This window comes from Erithacus rubecula (genome assembly GCF_903797595.1).
Source record: "Erithacus rubecula genome assembly, chromosome: 16".
Lineage (NCBI taxonomy): Eukaryota > Metazoa > Chordata > Aves > Passeriformes > Muscicapidae > Erithacus > Erithacus rubecula.
This window is the reverse complement of record NC_136668.1, coordinates 13,932,656-13,953,057: the sequence shown is the minus strand read 5'-3', so window position 1 is coordinate 13,953,057 and position 20,402 is coordinate 13,932,656. Positions and strand designations below refer to the sequence as shown.

At 40.4% G+C, this 20,402-nt stretch overlaps 1 protein-coding gene across 8 annotated transcripts in view; it reads left to right on the top strand.

The window, feature by feature from the left end:
• Positions 1-20,402, top strand: part of EBF1 (EBF transcription factor 1) — a 262,099-nt gene that overhangs the window by 197,352 nt on the left and 44,345 nt on the right. For all 8 annotated transcript variants that reach the window (XM_079319450.1, XM_079319449.1, XM_079319447.1 and 5 more), the window contains exon 10: positions 7,094-7,220. In XM_079319450.1, the coding sequence (XP_079175576.1) occupies positions 7,094-7,220 (127 nt within the window). The remainder of the gene's footprint in view (positions 1-7,093; positions 7,221-20,402) is intronic.

Sequence of the window (20,402 nt, the reverse complement as noted above, 5' to 3'; positions counted from 1 at the left end):
TTCTTTCTTATCCATTTTTTTGCTATTGTTATTCCTCCCAGCTCCTTAAATCCTGTCTTTTTCCAGCATATAATTAATCATGGAGCCTGACATTCCCCCAAAACCTGTGGAAGGTTAAAACCCAGGCAGCATCACCCCAATGCCCATGGCCAGGGTTGTAGAAACCATGGCACAGGGAGACAGCTCCAAGGAAATGTTTATATATTTTGAGCTTAGGGCTTTCCCAAAGCATTTTTGAAGTTTAATAAGAAATCATCATTTTCATTATTTTAATACTGAATAAAACCAGTCTCCCTGAAATATAAGTGCAGTCCTTCCCAATGGCAAGAGAATCTTCTGATGTTTTACCTTACACCCTTTAAATCTTAAAACACTACAGCTTAATTTATATCCAGCACATTCCCCCTACTGATTCCATTGCACATATGGCAGCATTTTTTCCATGTGAAGAGTAATCTCTAATGTCCTTCACTGTTCTCCCTCTCTCTCTCATCCTTCCACTTGAGGACAAGTGTGGATGAAAGGGCATTCCAGAGAAGGAGAGATAGTAAATGAGCCCTATTCTGAAGCCCTTATGTGATCATGAAAGTGCCCCCTGGGCCCAGTGTAAGCATTTTGTGTGTTAGCAGTGCAGCCTTTATGGCTGCAGACGTTTAACAGGGAAGGGTGAAGGGCTGGGAGGAAAAGTGCTCCGATTTTGGTGCTGCACAATTGGATCTTTCATTATAAATCTTGATTCTATTTATTAGTGGAAGCCATTAATTGTCAATTTCTAATCTCAGGAGACTGAGTGCTGGTCAAAAGATTGTTGCTGATGGTTGCAAGGCCTTGTCCTGGAATTAATAATGTTAGAGGGGGTCCAGACTGAAGCCAGTCTGCTGCCTAGGGATGCTGCAATGCAAGCTGGTATTGAGGAGAACTCTTTCACTGCCTCTCTCTCACAGAACTGCTTCTCATTTCATAACCTATGAGAGCAGTCAAAAATCATATAAGAGAAAAGAACATTCTTTCTAAAAGAAGCAGACAAACATGGTAAACAAGTGCAGAAATGCATGAGCTGTCTGAGTGATCCCTAAATAATAGTGATCTATAAATAATTTAAATTACACATACAAGCCACCTATGAAGTACAAAATAAGTTCTTTCATTTGCCTTCCCATTTCTAAAAATGTCTAAGGCATTTTCAGTACCCAAGAAGAATATTTTTGTTTTACTTTAATAGAGTATAAAATTGAACTGTCAATCCTCTGAATCTGAGTCCATTACAAAACTGGAGCAGGCTCATCCCAAGTTGCCAGTAAGGCCCAGTTATGAGCAAACTTGGCCAGGTTACTTTGTCATTGAATTCTGGACGAATTTTAAAGTTCATCCAGTTGTTTCATGGATCCAAAAAAACCATAATTTTAACTGGACTTCAGAAAATTCTAAACAAAACCAGATAGGCAGAGACTAAAGAAAAAGAATGGGTCTTGCAGAGAGTTTTCAAGTGGATTTTTCCAGCTTTTAGTTTCAGCTGTAATTGCAGGTGGTTTGGGGGATGAAGTCTAATATTGAAATTAAGCATCATTTTGCTACAGACTTTGCATGGGACCTTGGGCAAATCGTATAATCTACTTAAAGTTCAATTCCCTTTCTCTCAAACAGTAATAAGATTAGTCACCTTCTTTGGAGAGGTGCTGTGAAGATAATTATCATAAAGGTCCTATATTACTCAGACTTCATTATAGCAAAATCCATGTAAATACCTGAGCTGCATGGATATTTAAAATATAAATCCTACCCTAATTCAGAAGTAAAGTTAAGAGGCAATAGAAAAAAAACCAACTTTCTTTTAAGAGTGAATTTGTTGCTGTCAAGTAGCATGTTATAAATAATTTGAAATGTAAATAATATATTTTTAATTTATTTTACGTGTATTCAAGTTTTGTAATTGAAATATTTATATGCTTGAAATGGAGTTGACTGTGTTAAAAAAGGAGGTTTGAAATGGTTTCTGAAACACATATTTATTATTTAAACATATATTTTAGCTGTAAACACTCTAACATAATTGCAACCTTTCTCAGCCAGGGAGAACTAAATAAAAACTTAATTTGTCACATTAATTTTGAGCAGAAATGCAGATACCCTAAGCCAGTAGGTTCAATTAATCCATACCTCCCATATTACTTTATAAAAATGACTTTAAAAGCCCTTGGTATTTTTAGAATACAGCAGAATGGGCTGTCTAATGCCCTTTTTTTTTTTTTCCAAGGGACTTTCATAACCACCAAACAAACAGCTCTGTCTGTCGTGTGCACATGCTGGATGTGCTCAGACCCTCCCAGCAAACATTCTGTGTGCCAGACAGGCTCTGCTGCCTCTGCAGTGCACACACACACACAGAGCTGGAATTTGGGGCTTTCACCTCCAAAAATCCCTGCGTGGTCCCAAATATTCCAAAAGCCTCTCCCTGCTTCTCTCTCTTGTTTGGGTGCTGACACTCTGAGAGTCGAGTTGCAGGCAGATACATGATTGTGAAGGCAAAATTAGTTTCTTGTAAATATTCCACAATATTTGCTTAAAATGAACTATTTCTTCAAACATTTTCCTGCCAAGAACATTCCTGCAGCTGTACAGAGTCAGCTGGAAACAACTTCTTTTTCTTTTATATTGAGAAAAGATGAAGCACTGAAACATCTTTTTTTTTTTCCTTTTCATTTTTTTTTTTTACCTTTGTACAGCACAAAAACATAGGATGAATTTTTTGGTTTGGTGTTTTTTTGTGTATTTTTTTTTTTTTTGACTGCTGCTGAATCAAATTCTGTGACACAGTTTGTTGTTTTGCTTTTTATGTTTGTTATTGATTTTGGAAGTCTCTGGTTTTGAGTGCTTATTTTGGAGCTCTGACTCATTTTTAAAAAATGAGTAGGCACCCTCTTTTTGCAAACCAAGGCTTATTAAGCAGCATGTGGATGCCCAGAATTGAGGCATGCAAAGTCATTGGTCGTTTTTTAAAATATAGGTACCTTAAGGGTTCTGTTCTCACTGAAAGCTGTCATTACCTTCAGTTGGTGGGATTTTTCTTCATTCCTGTTCTAATGGTCCTCTTCACACAGAGTCAAAGTCAAATTTATGACTGATTGTCACCATTTCCCTAACCACAAACCAGAGCTGAAGCATGCAAAAATAAACTAGTGACTCAGATTAATGACATCTCCTTATAAAATGTCACTTTTAAAAAAAGAAAGTAACCTGGCACTCTGAAGAGTGTGAAATGATGCTGTATCACACAAGAATGCCTAGAATATATTAGCAAACCACAGAAAGAGGCTTGTTGTACACACTCAGCCCGAATGTGTTTTGGATTTTGAAGGGCAGGCACCACCCACCATTCAGAAGATCCCTAACTCAGGTTTTAGTGCAACCCCCTGCATGTCCCAGCTGACATGTAAGAATTTACACCAAACAGCAAATGCAGATGCTAAGTATCAGGCCAAATCACTTGAAAATCTCTTGGGAGAAAGGTCCAGTTATTAATTTTATGTCCAGCTCTGTTTCTCAATTTGCTAAATGCTGGAATGGAGGAGGAAGATGGATCTGGGATTTTGTCTGCTGGGTTCACATCCCAGTCACAGGTTAATGCCTTGCTCAATATTTACATTTAAAAGACATATTCAGAAAGGAGCATAACTCATATTTAGGGATTCTTGGTTCTTGGCAGGTCGTTGCTATGATTGTTTTGGTGTCTGTTCATCCACCAAGAGTTCCCAGCTGGGGTGAGGATGCACAACTGGCCCTGCTGGTCACACAGGGGGCTCATCTACCTCAGAGTCTTGTGTTTAGCACTGGGCAAGGACAGATAGCTAAAACAACAGGCTGAACATGTAGTAGTGATGCTTCCCCAAAACTCTTCACCAGTCTCCAGCTGTTTGGGGCTCAGAGGCATCCAGAAGGGGTGTCTGTATTTTTAATTACTCTGGATAGTAATAGCTCACCTCTTCCAGATGCTTTGCATGTAAATATGAGGCAGATTGTGCCCTGAAGAAGGAACAGCCTATATCAGTGTAAAAGGAGAAAAGTGGAGTAGGTTCCCAACATCAGGCCCCAGGTTGACAGTGTAAAAAGCATCTCATAATTCTGGAGCTATGGGAGGCAGGGCAGATCTGCTTTTTGCTATGGGTGGGCTTGAACTGCCCAGAGATGTACAGCACCAGCTGGGTCACTTGGATTGCAAAACAGAGTCAGGACAATTTGGAGAGCTGCTCCCAGTCCATAGCAGATCCTGGCAGAGCTGTGAACCAGAATTTGAAACCCAAGGAGATTCTGATGTGCAAGGGAACCTTTTTTTTGTCCCTTAAAGCCAATCTCCTGCTATGACAGCAACACAGGAGCTCCTGGTGTTAACCAAGCTGGGCAGTTCCCTCTGTGTGCAGGAGACCTGAAGGCTGGCCCAGAACAAAGGCACCCCTGGCTCAGCACTGAATCCCTGCCAGTGGTCAATGACAGATGTGACAGGGGAAAAGCAAAAGGAAAAGGCACATGTATTCTCCTGGTGTACCTCCCAAGCTTTAGTTGTAGGGAAGAGAGGAATAAAATACATCCTGAGTGTCCTAAACCATAGAACTTCAGACATAATGTTCACCCTTTGGGAATGTGTGGGCAACATTATTGTATATTTGTGGTTTTAAAGGCAGTTAAACTTATTTACTTCAGAGCACAAAGGAAAACCAAACTGTTTGTGGAGAACAAACCAGGAAACTTGCTTAACTCTCCCCAGCTCTCTGTAACAATGGACCATAAATAGGTCAGACATTTCTTGGGAACCAGGGAAGATGAGTATTGGAAAATGCCACAAATTATGTTTAAAGAACATTGAAGTGGTGACAGACCAGTAAATGCTGGGAAATTCAAAGATACAACCAGAAGCTGCCTGTATAGCTCCTGCCAGGATGGGGGTGAGGGATGCAAGGCTCATGCTGATGCAGTAAGATGAGCGTGTTAACCTTTACTACTAAAATCCTTGGCTGTTTTTACAAATATTTCCTCCCAAAAAAGTCATAATTTTTTTTCTCATTTTGCCAGTTCACCCAGTTAACCAGAACCACTTGAGGATGGGATTTATCTCAGTTATGTTTGGTTGCAAACAGTTGAGCAAATAGTCTGAATTTGTCATGTTGGTTCAGTGGGGAGTGGTCGAAGCTTCCAGGGAGTGGCTCATCCCTGCATGAGAAGTGTCTGAAGCACTAGAAATCAATTGCTGCTTGGCACTGCCTTCTGCCTCTGCTGGCTTTTTAGGGCATGGAGAGAATTGGCCTGGACTTCTAGGCTTTGGTCAGCTCAACTGGAAGACTCTGTTTAAGTAAAAGCATTCCATGGAAGTTTGGGGTTTGGTTTTGGTTTTTAATTTTTCTTTTTTTTAAATTTTTTATTTTTTTCTCCAAATTGATAGAGTGAGCAATTTAGAAAAAAAGGCAAGTTTTTTTTAAAAGTAAGTGAATTTCTAAACCACATGATTCCAAAGCAGAGCCTGAAAAGATACTTTAGGAGCTCCCAGACAAGAAGACATCAACCCCTACATGATAATTTCTAAAATGACATGTGGCTTCTGACTTCTGTGGATCTGAATAGCTTTTGGAGCATTTGATACTGGTAGTTTTGGTTTTAACATTCAACTTGATTTAATATTAATTTTCTTATTTTAAATATGGAGAGCTCCCTACTGTGTGTGCCATTTCCCTCTGTAGCACAGATGGCTCTCAGACAGATATTACTCTCCTTCTGTGCTCTTTTTTAGTCCTGTGCCCTAAACAAAGAACTGGATAAAAGTCTGGGTTTTTTGGTAGGGCCTTACTACAATGTTGAAACATTTGGTTCCTAGTAAAAATAAGAACAAAATAAGATTTTTAGTAAAGAAAAAAATCTATTGAAATTTATTCCTTTATCCAGGACATTCAACCAAGAGCATAGAGCAGTTGACTGCATGGGGTGCTCACACTTTGCTCACTGTCAAGACAGGTTATGGTCCTGGTTTTATTTGTCTCTCTAGAGGTGCATTCATTAATGTGCCACAGGCAGAGAAGGATTATCCCTGTGCCAGAGCTGTCTTGTTGGACACAATCATGCCACCTTTTCTCCAGACCTCTTTTTGCTGTTTTTTTCTGAGGGAGCACAATGAAACATTTTGGAGATGGGGAGGAAAGTACTGTAGTTTCTGAGAGCAGCAGAGATTTGAGTTAATCAGCTATAAATTAGTGAACTCCTAGATGGCTCTGCTAATAATTTCTGGACATTTTAAATGCAGTCCAGAATCCTGAAAAAGCAGAAATGGTCTAGAGTCTGAAGAGTGCAGCACACTGGAAAGTGTAGCACCACTCCCCCCACAACCTTTGTGCCAGGAGGATCAGAGTCCCCTGCCCCAATAAAAAGAAAGTCAAGTTATCTACTTATTTCTGTGTAAATCCTGAAGAAGCCCTCTTAGATGTGTCAGTCAATGCAGTGAAAGCAGACTGGAAGTGATGGTTTGATGGTTTTCTTTTCTTTTTTTGGGTGCTCTCATAATTTTGAAGGAAAGATCCAGCGTCCTTTAGAAGCCAAGATTTGCATTTCTACAGGAATCAGTTAGACCTCCACAAAATGAACAGAAAATTAAAACAGCAGCACAGGGTGCTTTTCCAATGTACAGATGTCAGCTGAGGACTGGAGTATTTAAAACCTTGGACTTGTGCTGTGCCATGTTCACATGTGTAATCATGTGTCATTTATGAATCTAATTTGTTGGACACTGTCATGACCCCAGAATTCATCTGAGCAAACATGGGTGTCCTGCTGCTGTAGGCTGGAATTATTGCATTAAACCAGGGCTGTTGCTTGTACTAGGAAACAAGTGTCTGGCATGTATGAAAACAGGAATAATGTTGTTACAAGAATGCTTGTAAATATTGTGGTCACTGGCTTTTGTGTGGGTGACATCAAGACTGTATTCAAACACTGACAGGTTAATTGCATGTTTCAAAGCTTGTTTACTGTGATCTGAAAGTGTTATTAAAGAAGTGTTCAGCATCTAACAGTGCTTTTTTGTCTGTTTCTTCTCCCTTCCCAATGTTTTCTCTAGCTGATTACTCCTCATGCCATCCGTGTACAGACGCCCCCCCGACATATCCCAGGGGTTGTAGAAGTCACATTGTCCTACAAGTCCAAGCAGTTCTGCAAGGGAACTCCTGGAAGGTTCATTTACACAGGTATGGATGCTTTAAATGTAAGGGGGAGAAATAGGGCAGGCAGTATATCACACTTGCTATGGCTTCTGCTTTAATCATGAAGAGCTGTGCTGTATCTTATTTTGGCTGAGGGCATCACTGTAGGCACCAGTTTGAGGTTGGAGTGAGAGCTGGGTGACTGTAGGGATGAATGTGGAAACACACCAGTGTGGGATTTTTGTTTGTCCTCTCAATGGGACATCTCTTTAGCCAGGAGGGGAGAAGAAGGAGGGAAGCAGATACTCCAGTACTTAAACAATTGCAAGTACAAGGAGCCAGACACACAAACCTTGAGAAGGATCTTGCTAAACATCTCCATCTCATGTTGTCCAGCCAGTGTTGCAAGGGTTCAAAGCCTGTTTGCCAGCCCATCTCACCATAAATCACTTGTCTCTGGCTTCCAGGGAGCTCAGGCAGCTCTCAGCCCAGTACTGCTGCAGACACAGCAACTGGCAGGGTGCTTTGGGGTGGTCTCCCACACTGGAGACAACTAAATTGAGTGATTTGACCTCAAGAATTACTTACCAAAAAAACCCACTCTGGGACATTGCAGGTGCTGTCAGTGTCAAACCACTCTCAGTAGTTAAAAGAATGGCCTGGGAAATAAATAAAGCAGCCTAACTTTTTAAAAAGGATGTGTGTTGTTGATTCCTCTGAAGGTGTGTGCTACAGGAATTAACAGCTTTGCCCTGGTTTGGATGTGCTTTTAATGCACTTGTTCATATCTACAGACAGGATTATGCTGGAACTGTTTGCCTGAACCATGGCTCAGCACAACCCAGTACAATTCATTTCCTCATCCTTGGTTGCCCCTGGAACTTTAGGATATACCATAAATACTTGTGACTAAGGCATTCCTAGTTCCACTGGGATCATGCATTGCTCCAACTCTCAGAGGAGAGAATTCAGTGTTCCAGCTGGGCAGGAAACTCTCATTTGAATTTTGTTAACACTAAGCAAGTTGAACAAAGGTGCTTTATAAAGCTTTCTTGTCTTTCTCAAATACCCTCTCCTCCAGATGGGATTATGCACTGGATTTCTTTAAACTGGCTCTTAAAATATTGCCCTGCTGGCTGAGCAGCAGGCACTTGTGGAGGCTGTGTGTGTTTATTTGTGAGCATTATGATTTCAGCAATGTGCGGGAAATCCATATATTAGACATAACACACCGCATTAAAAATTATTTAGAGTTTTGAATGTGTTGGAACAAAAGAAAAAGTGAAAGTCAAATTGATGATTGTTGCAAGGTGATGGTGGGAACCATCACAGGAGGGTGTTGCCCAGAGCTCTGGACTGTTTGAGATGAATCTTTCCCTCCTCTCTTTCTTTCAGAATGTTGTGCTGTCCTGCCTGTTGTCACTCCACTGGGGTGGCTGCCCCTGGGGCTGGTGAAAGGGCAGGTGTAGATATGGAAGGGGAAAAAAGAGGGGGAAACCTGCTCCCCATAACTTTGCAAAGAAATTTTTGATGACTTCTTTAAATATAAGAATGGCTTGAACCCATTTTGAGGTTGCTTTTGAGGTCATCATTAATTAGCTTTTCCAGTAAAAAGGAGGGCAGCAATTTAGCTTGTCTGCCCAGAGCAGATGGCTGAATGTGGAAATAAAGGTCCCACTAGGGAGAGTGTTTCCATGTATGCATTTTCTGGTGGTGTTTAAGGCACAGTATTTTTCATCCAGTAAATGGTAGTATGAAATACTAAACAATAATGATAAAATCAAAGGTGATCCAGTCCATACAATCAATATAGAAAAGGTGTTGTGACTGAAATCCTACCTCACACAATTTGCATTTTCCTTTTAGACCCAGCCTGAACTTAAATGTAGTTTTTTAAAAAGGACTAAATGAAACCAAAATAAAAACAATTAATGCATCCTGACCTTCAGAAGTGCCTTCCAGCCCTTTAAACAAAATGCAGGTTCGGTACATGCCTGCCGATTAGTTTTAGTTAATTGAAAATTATAGGATTGACCCAAGAGGAAAATTTTGTTTGCACTCCAATCACTTTTACAAATTAAGGAAAATTACCACAATTTTGTTTAGCTAAGGTTTCACACTGAGTTCACGAAATTAGCTCAGCCATCCCAACAAAGTCAGCACTTTGTTAGTGAGCACTAGAAAAAAACTAATAGTCTATGGTGTGTACAAACGAAGCATAGAAAAAGCTATGATGCTTTAGAGAACTAGGCCAAGTGGTTTTAATTAGGATTATTGGTTCATTGTAAGTTTTGAAGAACAATCAAACTAGCAGATTAGCTGTTTCTTTTAAAGCTAGAATTTCTTGCCATTCATTTTTCCCATGAGAACTTGTTTTAACTCCCGCATAGCACTTTTTTTTCCCTTTTTTTTTCTTTTTTTTTTTTTTTTCTTCTTTTTTTTTTTAACAAGGCCTGCAGGAAATGGACCAATTGGAAGTTGGGATACAGTAACATTCCCCAGCATCACTCCAGCCGATGGGAGTTTTTCACAATGTTCTTCAGTGAACTCAGTGTTCTGGAACATATTACAAAACCACAGAGGCCAAATGTTTTCTCAGAGGAGTTTGGCCTCTGTTTTTGGCCGAAAACATTTCAGCATCACTTGCTGCTTATTTACCCTGCTATTAAGAACAAGAAAAGGGGAGAGCAGGAAAAGCAAGGGGGGGAGAAGCAAAAGAGAGTGTGTGAGAGAGAAAGGGAGAACAAGACCTGGGGGTTGTGGGCGGTGCAGGAGTTGATCAAGCGTAGTTTCCTTTCTGGTGAGAATGTCCCTGCTCGTTAATGGTCCCATTTTGTGGTCAGGTCTCATTTAGAAGAAATTATTTTTAATCAGTGTTCAACAAAATATCCCCTCAAGCCACCTGGCTGTAAACTGGCTTTTTTTTTTTTTTTTTTCTTACTGTTAAGTAGTTAAGTTCTCAGAAGAAAATACCCAGTGACCCATTAATTTTAGCCTTTTTTTCCTCTGTAACTGCAAATAACTTAGTAACATGATCTCTAAGTAGTCCATGTGCCATCTAGGAATCAAGGTCACATACATACAGAGAAATCCTGGCTTTTGTGAGTATTTCTGAAAGAAATAAACCAGCAACAACCCTGTGCTTACAAGAAAACATAAGTTTTTTATTTTCCATCTCCAGAGCGAGCCATTAGCATGCACTTAGAGAGCAATTATTTCTTAGATTTTAAGATCTGACATTCCTGAGAGAACATTATTAGCAATACAGAACTCTGAACACACCTTGAATGTGTGTTCTTTTTAGAATAATATTAAAAATCCATATTACACATAGAAATACCCAGACATGCTGTGGCACCATTCATATCTAAGTCTCTTCTGGCATTGGAGAGCACTGAATGAATTCAGCTTTGTGTCACCACTTGGGGTTAGGTGTGTTTCACTAGTATTATTTTAGGACTGGAGAAACTGAGATAAAGGAAGAGATTAGAGGTACAAACCCATAGGTGGTTTGGCAAGATGACTCAGGGCATAAATGGCTGCCTTAAATAGGACATGACAATTTGCACAAATTTGTGACAGGCCTTTGAGATTTTTGTTTTGGTTTGTTTTAATTTTTAAAAAGTGGATGAATCATGGGCAACATGAATTTCACAGATGACTTTTGCAGTGGTACTAAACTGCAAGATTTGAGTGGGGCTGCACGACTGTAAGTGAGATGAGAATTTATCTCACTGCATATTGGAAAGGACATATGGAGGGCCCATAAAAATGCATTATGCTGTGTCTTCTACCACCTGCTTAGTTTAAGATTTTGTGCTTTTGTTCCCAAAGCAGAGCAAAGGACTTCATAGGGGCCAGAAGTACAGAGCTGTGTCACTGAGGTTGTTGCAACGTGGGTTAATTCAGATTTTGGCTGAGCAGTACCCCAAATACTGCTCCTGCTTTGGACATAGGTTACATGGCTGGATGCAGGTTGGAATTTAGGGACCATTTTAATTTGCATTAGGCTCACAGGGTGGGTGTGGGCTGAACCCTTTGTGTGCTGACAGGGCACCAAGAGGAACAGACAAGTGCCCCTTGGGCCATTTGGGGCTTGTTATGGGCTGTGGAGTGGGATGTGCCTCCAGAATTGCTGGTGGAAAAGGCTGGATGGAGAATAAACACACCCTTGGGCTGGCAGTGCTCTGGGAATAACCCAGATGCTGAGCTCTGATCCTGCAGGAACTGTGGCAAAGGCTGAGGGGGACAGAGTGGACACTGCCAGGACTGACCAGTGTTTGTGTTACACTGTGTGTGGAGGGATGTGGAAATCCTGGTGCTGTGAGGGTCAGGAAATTCACAGAATTTCTGGGAAACTGCGTCTGCCTCTGAAATGTCACAGGGCTTCTCAGGGAGCTTTTCACCCCCCTGTTTGCTACAAGAAGAAATGGTCTCGTGGAAAAATCTTCTGAAAACATTTGAGTCTGTGTACAAAGAGGAAGGGCCTTGCAGGTCACAGATGATTTGGGTAACATTTCCAAAAGTCTCTGCTTTAGGTATTACATTTTTAGTTTCTTAAATTTAGATGGTTTTATTTACAGGAGCACAGGAGTAGTTGTCTTCTGAGAATCATTCTCTTTTCATTTTTTTAAAGCCAAATACCTTCAAGAGTAAGAGACCCAAAATTACCTGTTACCATCTAAAACTTCAGTCCAAGGTCCTGGAAGCAGAGGTTGGAGCCATGTACAGAGATCTGATCAGAATTGGAAACACTTAAAAATTGATCTTGAGTCTCTTAAGTTTCTAACCTGGTAAATGACAGTGATTTCCTTTGCTAGGAAAATTTTCTCTTTTCAAGAAAGCAGCAATAATTATGCAAAGTTCAAAATGTAATAATCAGTGAAACAGTTTTCGGATTGGAGTGTTCTGGAGTTTGGCGACAAAAGAAAAGAACATTAAAAAAAAAAGGAAGAAAAAAAAGGAAGGAAAAAGAAGTGGTGATAAGAGACAGACTGGCTGTCAAGAGGCTCCTGTAGCCCCAGTGGAGCCTTTTTTGATCCTTGCAGATTTGAGTTTGACTCTTACACCAGCTAACCTTGGCCATAGCTGTGTGGCTGCTAGCTCCTGAAAAATGTGAAAACCTAGTGGCACTTATTCTCAAAATCAGTAATCCACAACCTCATTAGTTTTACAATGCCTCATTCATGTGTGTTTATTATTAAATCATGAGCACTTAAATAACTGATTAGTATAAATCAGGAGAGAAAGCCACCATCAACAGAACAATAAAAATAAAAGAAAAAAATCCAGCATGTCTGATGCTGTCTCAGGTTTTATCCTGATGTGTTTATAAAATTCTTCAGTCTCAAAGATATGAGGATCATTAAGCTGAAATGAAATATAGAGCACATCACTTCTCCAGAAGAGTGACCAGCTATGAGATCTGGTAGCAAGCAAATGAATGCCATTTGTTTTTAACTGCAGTTTTTATCTGCCTTTCACTAGTAAATATTAATAGTGGTGGCAGAATAAAAAGTATCAGATGTCTTGAAGTTAAATAGTCAGAAAGTGCTGCAAAAGAACAGAAAAAAAAATCCTTCAATGCAAAGAAATATATGAAGTTTAAAATAAGATCTGTCTGTTCCTAAGAGCAGAAGAGTCCTGTGCTGCAAGTTACCCTGTGCTTTGGATGCTCCATGGAAAATCTGTTCCTGATCTCAAATAGGCTCTGTGGAGGAGACATATAAATCCTTTCTCTAGAGCACCATCAAGTAAGGATAAATAAAAAATAAAAAAACCCCTTTGTAAATGTAAACTTTTATCAGAAAATTTAATTAATGCCTCTGGAAATCAGCAAAAAACCCCAATCATTCTAACAGCTATTTAAAAAATATCTTAATGCAGATTTCACTGGGTTCCCCCTTTATCTCACTGTGCCAAGTGTTGCTTCCCAAGTGGATCTTGCCATGGGGACTCCAGAGGTGTTTGCTGAAGGACTGATGGCACCACTGGGTCCAGGACAGGGAAAACAAGGGTGGGATTGGTGCAGCCTCTCCCTCCAAGCCCCCATCAGTGATGGGATCTGGGTCTTACCTGCCCTTGAGGAGAAAAGCTGCTCTCAGAAAATCTCTGTATGAGTTTAAGCTTGAACCTGGCCCTTTGTATGTTCCAGTCCATTAACTGAGTCAGTCACCTGTCCTGCCTGGAAACTTTCAGGGAAAAAAAAAAAAAATAAAAAAAAAATGCTGCCATTGCTTTGGAACAAGGTTTTCTAGATGAAATAATTTCCGTGGTTATTATATTGGTGGGAGTTTGGGGTGTTAATGTTGTTACCAAAATATTTGTTTGGAGGCTTGTAATGCCCAGTGGAGTGAAGTATGGGCAGTTATCAGAGTGGAATTTTAGCAATATTATGTTGGTTGGTTTGGTTTGCAGAAAGTCAGGGAAGGAAGCTGGGAGGAATCCCAATTGATTGCAGGGAGGGGATGGTGGGGGTAAAGTGGAAAATCCCTATTCTATTCTAATAGGAACAGAGCCCTCATATCTTTGGTGTTTCCTAAATACTGGCAGCATCATAACACAGTGCAAAAAACAATCACTGAAAGTGTGCAGGGTACCTGTAGGACAGCTTCAAAATGAAAGCAATTACAGCAACCGTCAGAATAAAGCTGGCTGGGAAGGAAACATATTATTTTGCATATTTTATGTATACACTTTCCAAGAAATATGACCTTTATTTTCTAGTTAGAGGGAAGTGCAATCAGACTCTACGCAGCAAAGGGTAGCTGGATCATTAAAAAGAATATTTTCTCTGATATTAGAAGGCTAAATGGGCACTAGTCCTTATTCACAACCTTGGCTCTTTCTGTCTGCCCTGAGTTAATAAGTGATAAGGCCAAAAGAGAAATAAATCACTGAAGTCCCTGTCCAAAGAAAACATATTGACTACAGCCAAGCAAATAACAGCCCATAACCAATGGTCCCATTCATCATTCATGTAATAGGGATATAAAGTATTTTCTACCTATGAAACCATGGAGTAGGAAAAAGCCTGATAAGCCCCCAATCTAAACTATGTGATTTGATTATTAAAGGACATGAACTGTTTGTCACATACCTTTAATCTTTAAGATGTGTTGCCATTTCTAAACTATAAATTTGTGCTAAAGGATTAGAAAGCTATTAACAATAAAGGTATAAAATAGACTTTATAAGGATTCCTGCAATTGTCATGCAACCCTGTAGACCCTTGGAACCTTAACCCATTGAATATGATATAACATTGTTATCTGACCTTCAGAGCCAATAAACCATTTTTTGCTTTTCAAATTCCAGACTTCATGATAAATTAACCCTCTGGATTCACAAAATAAGCCTTGTAAATTCTTTCCTTTATCCCTACCCCAATACCTTTAAATTTTCATACCCTCGCTTCAAAACTCTTATTCCAGACTGAAATTGTTAATCTTTTTTTTTTTATTCTCCTTTTAGCTCATGTCACTTGATGAGATATTATTCCCTCTTAAAAAAAAAAAAAAAAAAAAGGCCAGTAAAAACAGGGAGCTGAGATGAATTTCTAAAAAGTCTGCATTGTACTTTGTTTCTACAGGGGGCTTCACTGCCTTTAATGTGTGGGTATCAGGTTAGACAAACACCACAGAAATGGGCAGTTTAGAGAGGCAGCAGAGGCTGAACTAAGAGGGACAAGACACTGTCACTTTGCTGGTCCAGAAAGCAGAATCCTCCACTACTTGTTGCCACTGACATGTTTAATAGACTGGGAATTTTGGCTTCTTCATGGGAATGCATGTTCTTGACTCATCCTCCCTGCTCTTCTCGTGGGGTGCAGCATGTTTGGTTTCTGCTGGGATGGTGGGCAGGATTTGCTGTGGTTGAAGAGTGGCCAGGCTGAGCCAGGCTCTCAGAGGTGCCCAGGGTGTGCTGGCTCTGGAGAGGGTGTCAGGACTTGAATTCAGTGCACAGCTGCCTGAGGCATGTTCTCACACAGCACTGGCTGCCAAATAGTCTCCTTAAGATGTGCTTAATCCTTTGAGGTGCTCGTTAGTGAGGGCTCATTTTGCTGAGGCATTTTGTTTCACAAGTGCCCAGCTCTGGGATGTGCAGCATCATTCCCTGCAGGCAGGACTTGGGCAGCCTCATTCCTTCTGCTTGTACCAGCAGCCCTACACAGCCAGTAGTGCTTATCTAGCCTGGTTAGAGCTTCTGACAGCAGTGACTACAGAGGAGATGTGCCTCAATATAGCCCATGTCTACAGATTCAGGCTTTTTTTTGTTAATATATAGATAAAAGGAAAATCTTGTACTTGTAGCCTTTCATCTCAGTGGATGCAAGAGCAATTTATTGCATGGAGTGTGAAGTTCTTTGTACTTTTCTGCTATCTTGCAAGAACTCACACAGGCTCTTCTGCTTAGCTATGAAGATATCAAGTGCATAAGTGATGTGCTCTGCCCTGGTGATGGGATGGAGATGCTGGAAACAGTTTAATCACAGTATGACAAAGCTCAATCCTGGCAGCTTCTCAGGCTGCCCCAAAACTCTGCAGAGTTGCCTCCTGGCACAGGTTATAGTGTCCATCCTTACTTTATTTTAACTTATTTTGAGTATTTTGTACTAAACTTTGCAGTGCAGACAGACCCTGTAGGTCCAGATCTGCTTGTTGGTGACACTACAGGAGCCAAATCAGAAAAGAGTTGTAACCATGGTGTTTTAAATTATTGAGAAATGTGGCAGTGGGCCACATTTATTTCATGGTAATGGTTGGATAATGTCTTAGAGAAAGCAGAATTTCCTTGAAGATTCAATCTGCACAAAAGTTTCAGCAATCCCAATGAGCTTTTCTGGGACCTCCTGGCAGGTCTCTGTCATTGCCCAGCTGCTGCTGTTGCTAAGGGACAACAATGTGGGGCTAAAACTATTACATTTTGCTTTTTAGTTTAAAAAAAATCTCAAGCTCAATTGTTTAAGGGCTGTATATAACAGTATAACCTTCACTGAAAAGAGTTTTGCCATTAGATCTTGTCCCTTCTCTGCTGTGAGCAGTTCATTAAGAAGTATAAAACCATCATGCCTTAATCCTGCCAAGCCAAGCATATGCAGATGTTTTATTCCACAAGGTAGGACAGAAGTTATTTGATATATTAGAACACCAGCATATTAGCATGATGTAAATTAAACTGTGCTTTTGCAGCTATTCTGAAGGAACTTTTTCCATTGCACACCAAACTTAGACTGCCAAGGACCAGGGAGCTGATGGCAGTTTTCACCATGGGGAGATCAGGCAGGATCACAACGAGCCTGGATTTGGGCAGTTGCCTATGGAGAGCTGCAGCTTTGCACAGTTTGCCCCAAGGTCATACCTACTGTTATTTCATCTCTCAATGTCTTTAACTTCTGTCCTCTCCCTTCCCTCCCAAACATGATTCTTCTGCTTTTTCCTGTTGCCATAAATTGTGGTTAGCCTCTATGCTTGAAGAGCTGTGGACTTCAGCTGCTGTTGGATAGCACCAGGTGCCAGCATTGGTGGTTAAGAAAAGGAAAAGCCACACCCAGCAGACAGAGAGTTAATAAAAGCCATTCAAATCACACACCAGCAACAAACCTAAAACAACCCAACTAAAAAAACACAGAGAGAAACCCCACACAAGCAACTAAATATGGCACTTTTTAGGACCCCATGGGAGAGCAAATGCACATGGCATTTAAGATATTGTAACAACCATCTAGTAAAAATACGTGTTTGTTAAAACAGAAATTGATGCCAAATCTTCCATTTTAAATCTGAAAATTACAGAGCAAAACTGGGATACAATTGAACAATTGGGAAATTTGATGTCCTTTTTTAGCACTGCAGCATCTCCAGGGTGGATTTTATCCCTTTTAACATGAGACCCTCTTGTACCTTATAAAAATGAAGTGAACCCTTTGGAGCTCTGGGTTTGATACTCCCTGGACTGTCAGATGTCATTTAAGATGTAGGGGAATCTTCAGGAAACTTCCCTCTGACCTCTGCCTGCACATGGGCTCTGAGCAGCTTCCCAAATCTGCACTTGTTTGAAGCTGGATGAGAAGCATTTCACCCTCAGTGCTCCACGTGCTGTGTAGGAAAGTAACTACTACCCCAAATATTACAATGCCTGAAAGTTTCTGAAATGCTTCTATTTATTGTCCCCTTTTCCTTTTGTTCTGCTTTTTATCTCCTATTTTGTGCCCAGTTCCCAGCTTTCAGTGGGATAGTTTCTGCAGAAGGCTACAACTCATCAAATAAAAATATGTAGTTTGTGTGCTCAGGCAGTTCCAGCAGCAAGCTTATATTTGTAAAAATGGAAGGCAAGATTTTGCTGCCAGAAGTAACCATGAATTCACATTGAAAGGTCACTTCTGCTAGGGAAATATTTTTTCCAAATGTAGATCTCTGACTATTTTCACCACTCCAAAAAGAATTCTCCCTGAAGTTCACACGCATACACACGCACAGCTACTAGAAATAGTCATTACATTGCTGTTCCAAAAAAACAAGTCTTCAAGTGGCCATCATATTGAAAAACAAGATTTTTTTTTTTTTTCTACAGGTTCTGATTTTAATTTTGAGGTACTTCTTTGCTCCCTTAAATCTTGCACTGAACTTTGCATGCCAGTTATTTAAAAGGATGAGACTGAGCCATGTCTCACCTATTTGGCTGAGTCTGGATATTCCTGGGTGTTTCTGTCAGCTCAGGGGCTGTTATTGATAGAAGAGCTCCTATCACAGGTCTGGCTGGCCAGGGACAGGAACAAGAACCTGCACCAGGTATCTTTTGTTCTGGGATGAACAATTTTGTTCAGATTTCCCCAGATCAAGGCCAAACCTTTCTTCACCAAAACTGTTCATCCTTGCCTTGCCTGCAAGTTCTGTTAAAAAGACAAATGAACCCTCTTTAAATTGGGGCCTAAGGGAAAGGATGGAAATGACCCCCTCCCCTCTCCAATTTCCCCCATTCGATTTTTTTTTCACAGATGTTCATGCTGATTAGAGCTGGAAAATAAGGGTATTTCTGTGGACCATGAATATTCATTTGTGTTTTGGCAATGAATTTCCTTCAGTTTCCCTGTAGTGTTTTGCTCCCTGTGAATGTTTGAACAAGTGAGTTTGCTGAAACAATCCCTTCTGAGAAAAAATGAGTGTGCTATGGAAAGTGAATTTTCTGTGGTGTATATGGTTTTGCCTGGACAAAAGGATGTAAAACTTACTGTTGGTTGTTCAGAAATATGACTGAAAAGCAGAAAAACACAGGTGAAGTGATGCCTTTGATGAACATATGCTATAAATGGAGAATTGAAATTAAAAATTTATAACTCCACTCTGTAATTATCTATCTATCTATAAGGATAAGGTTAGTCAGAAAAACTATTTGACAAATACTTTAATTAAACAGAATAATTGGAAAAAAATATCTCTTTGGAGAGTTACTGACTGGGAATAATTTGTTGTGAATTATTTGGCCCACTGTAATACTGATGCCCAGATCCAAAGAACTGCTGGACCTGCTCCTTGAGGAGTCTGTGATGCCTAATTAAACCAAATGGATAAGAACAGAAATCAATGCAATTTAGAGCAGAAAATCCCAGGGATTTTTTTTTTAATTTTTCCTTTTAAAATTTTTAAAATGTTGTAAAACACTGAATGGAGATTACTGTACCTCCTACTGCTCAATCTTGTAATCCTGCAGTAAATGTGAGGATAGAAATTGCAGTGAAGTGTGGGGAAGAGCCAGGATCCTGCACTGCAGCCCATGAGCAGCCAGGCCAGGCAGACTGCGTGCAGGAATTTGGCAGAATTCCTCCAGCTTCACTGGGAATCTGCATTTTTCCCCTCAAATTCTCCCATTTAGGTCCTTGGGATCACCCAAAATTGTCCCTATTTTCTGTGTAGCAAGTTAATACTTACCCTGCGTGTTCTGTGGAATAATGTACACAATTTTACAATAACTGTGTAATTAACTCACTTTGCTACTCCCCTCTCCAGGGAAACTCATGCTTCTATTAATGCTATTAGGAAGGTCCTATGCACAGAACAAAGAAAGTGGTGCAGCAGATGAGTTAACATGATTTGATTTGCAGATGCTTTAAACACTTAGCAGGAGACAGCTACGGCAGCTAATTAAATCACTCTAAGGTGCACAGGATTATCTGCTTTGTAAGAAACAATTTCAGTGAGTTATGGTCGCCCTTTAGCTGGGGGGAAGCAAAAAAAGCATATCTGTTTGGAATTAAATTTCCCACTCCAAGTGCCCATCAGGCCTCTCCTTCCCCTTATTTCTAAAATAGCCTCATTTTGGAGCCAGTGTTTTCTAGGAACCTGGATTTTCATTTTGTGAGCGTGGTGCTGCTTCCAACTTTCTTACGTAAAAATTTTCCTACTTAGCTATTGATTAGGATCTGCCTTTAAGCAGTGTCTGGAGTAAAAAATCGTGTTGGTACATTCAGTGCCTCTCAGATACTGCATCTTATTTAGTGTACCGGAATTCCCAGTTTAAAGTAATCACAAAATTTATGGAGAAACGGATAAAAAAGGTTGTAAAATATCGATTTGGGGAAAATAATAACACAACTCATCTATAATAAGAAGAAAAATGAAGCAATAATTCAGGTGTATTGAACGGGTTGCTGCTGGAGGTATTGATCTGGTGCTTTAGTGTGCAACATCGCACCGAACACTGCAATGAAAGAACAGCACTGCATTCCCCTGCTCATTATTTCCCAGACACTATTGCCTTGTTACACAGGTCCCACAGAGCCTGCAGTGCCAGCAGGGAAAGAGAGGAACCCCCCAAATAACCACAAACCTGTAATATCTTAATGTCACAGCAGCCCCCTGTAACAACATGCAGGCATTGTGCTCCCGTGCTCCTCTCGGGGCAACCCTGGAGTTTGGCTTTGCTTATTCTGCTCTTTCCTGTTTCTCATACTGCCCATGGTCTGGGTAAGTGGTGCCTTTCTGCCACATCATCAGCAATGGTGCCATTGAGGAAACACACCTCCCTTAAATATTGACTTTCAGGATCCTCATATAAAAATTCCCCATCTCGTTGCAGTGCTTTCTTTCTGTGGCAATAAGCAAAAGTTGAAAGAAGGACAGCAAAGGTCAGTGGAATTTGAAAATAAGCACCCCGACATTTCCACAGCATTAAACTCTATCATGCAACATTGCATTTCTGTTTATCTGCTGACATCTGCAAAGGTACCAC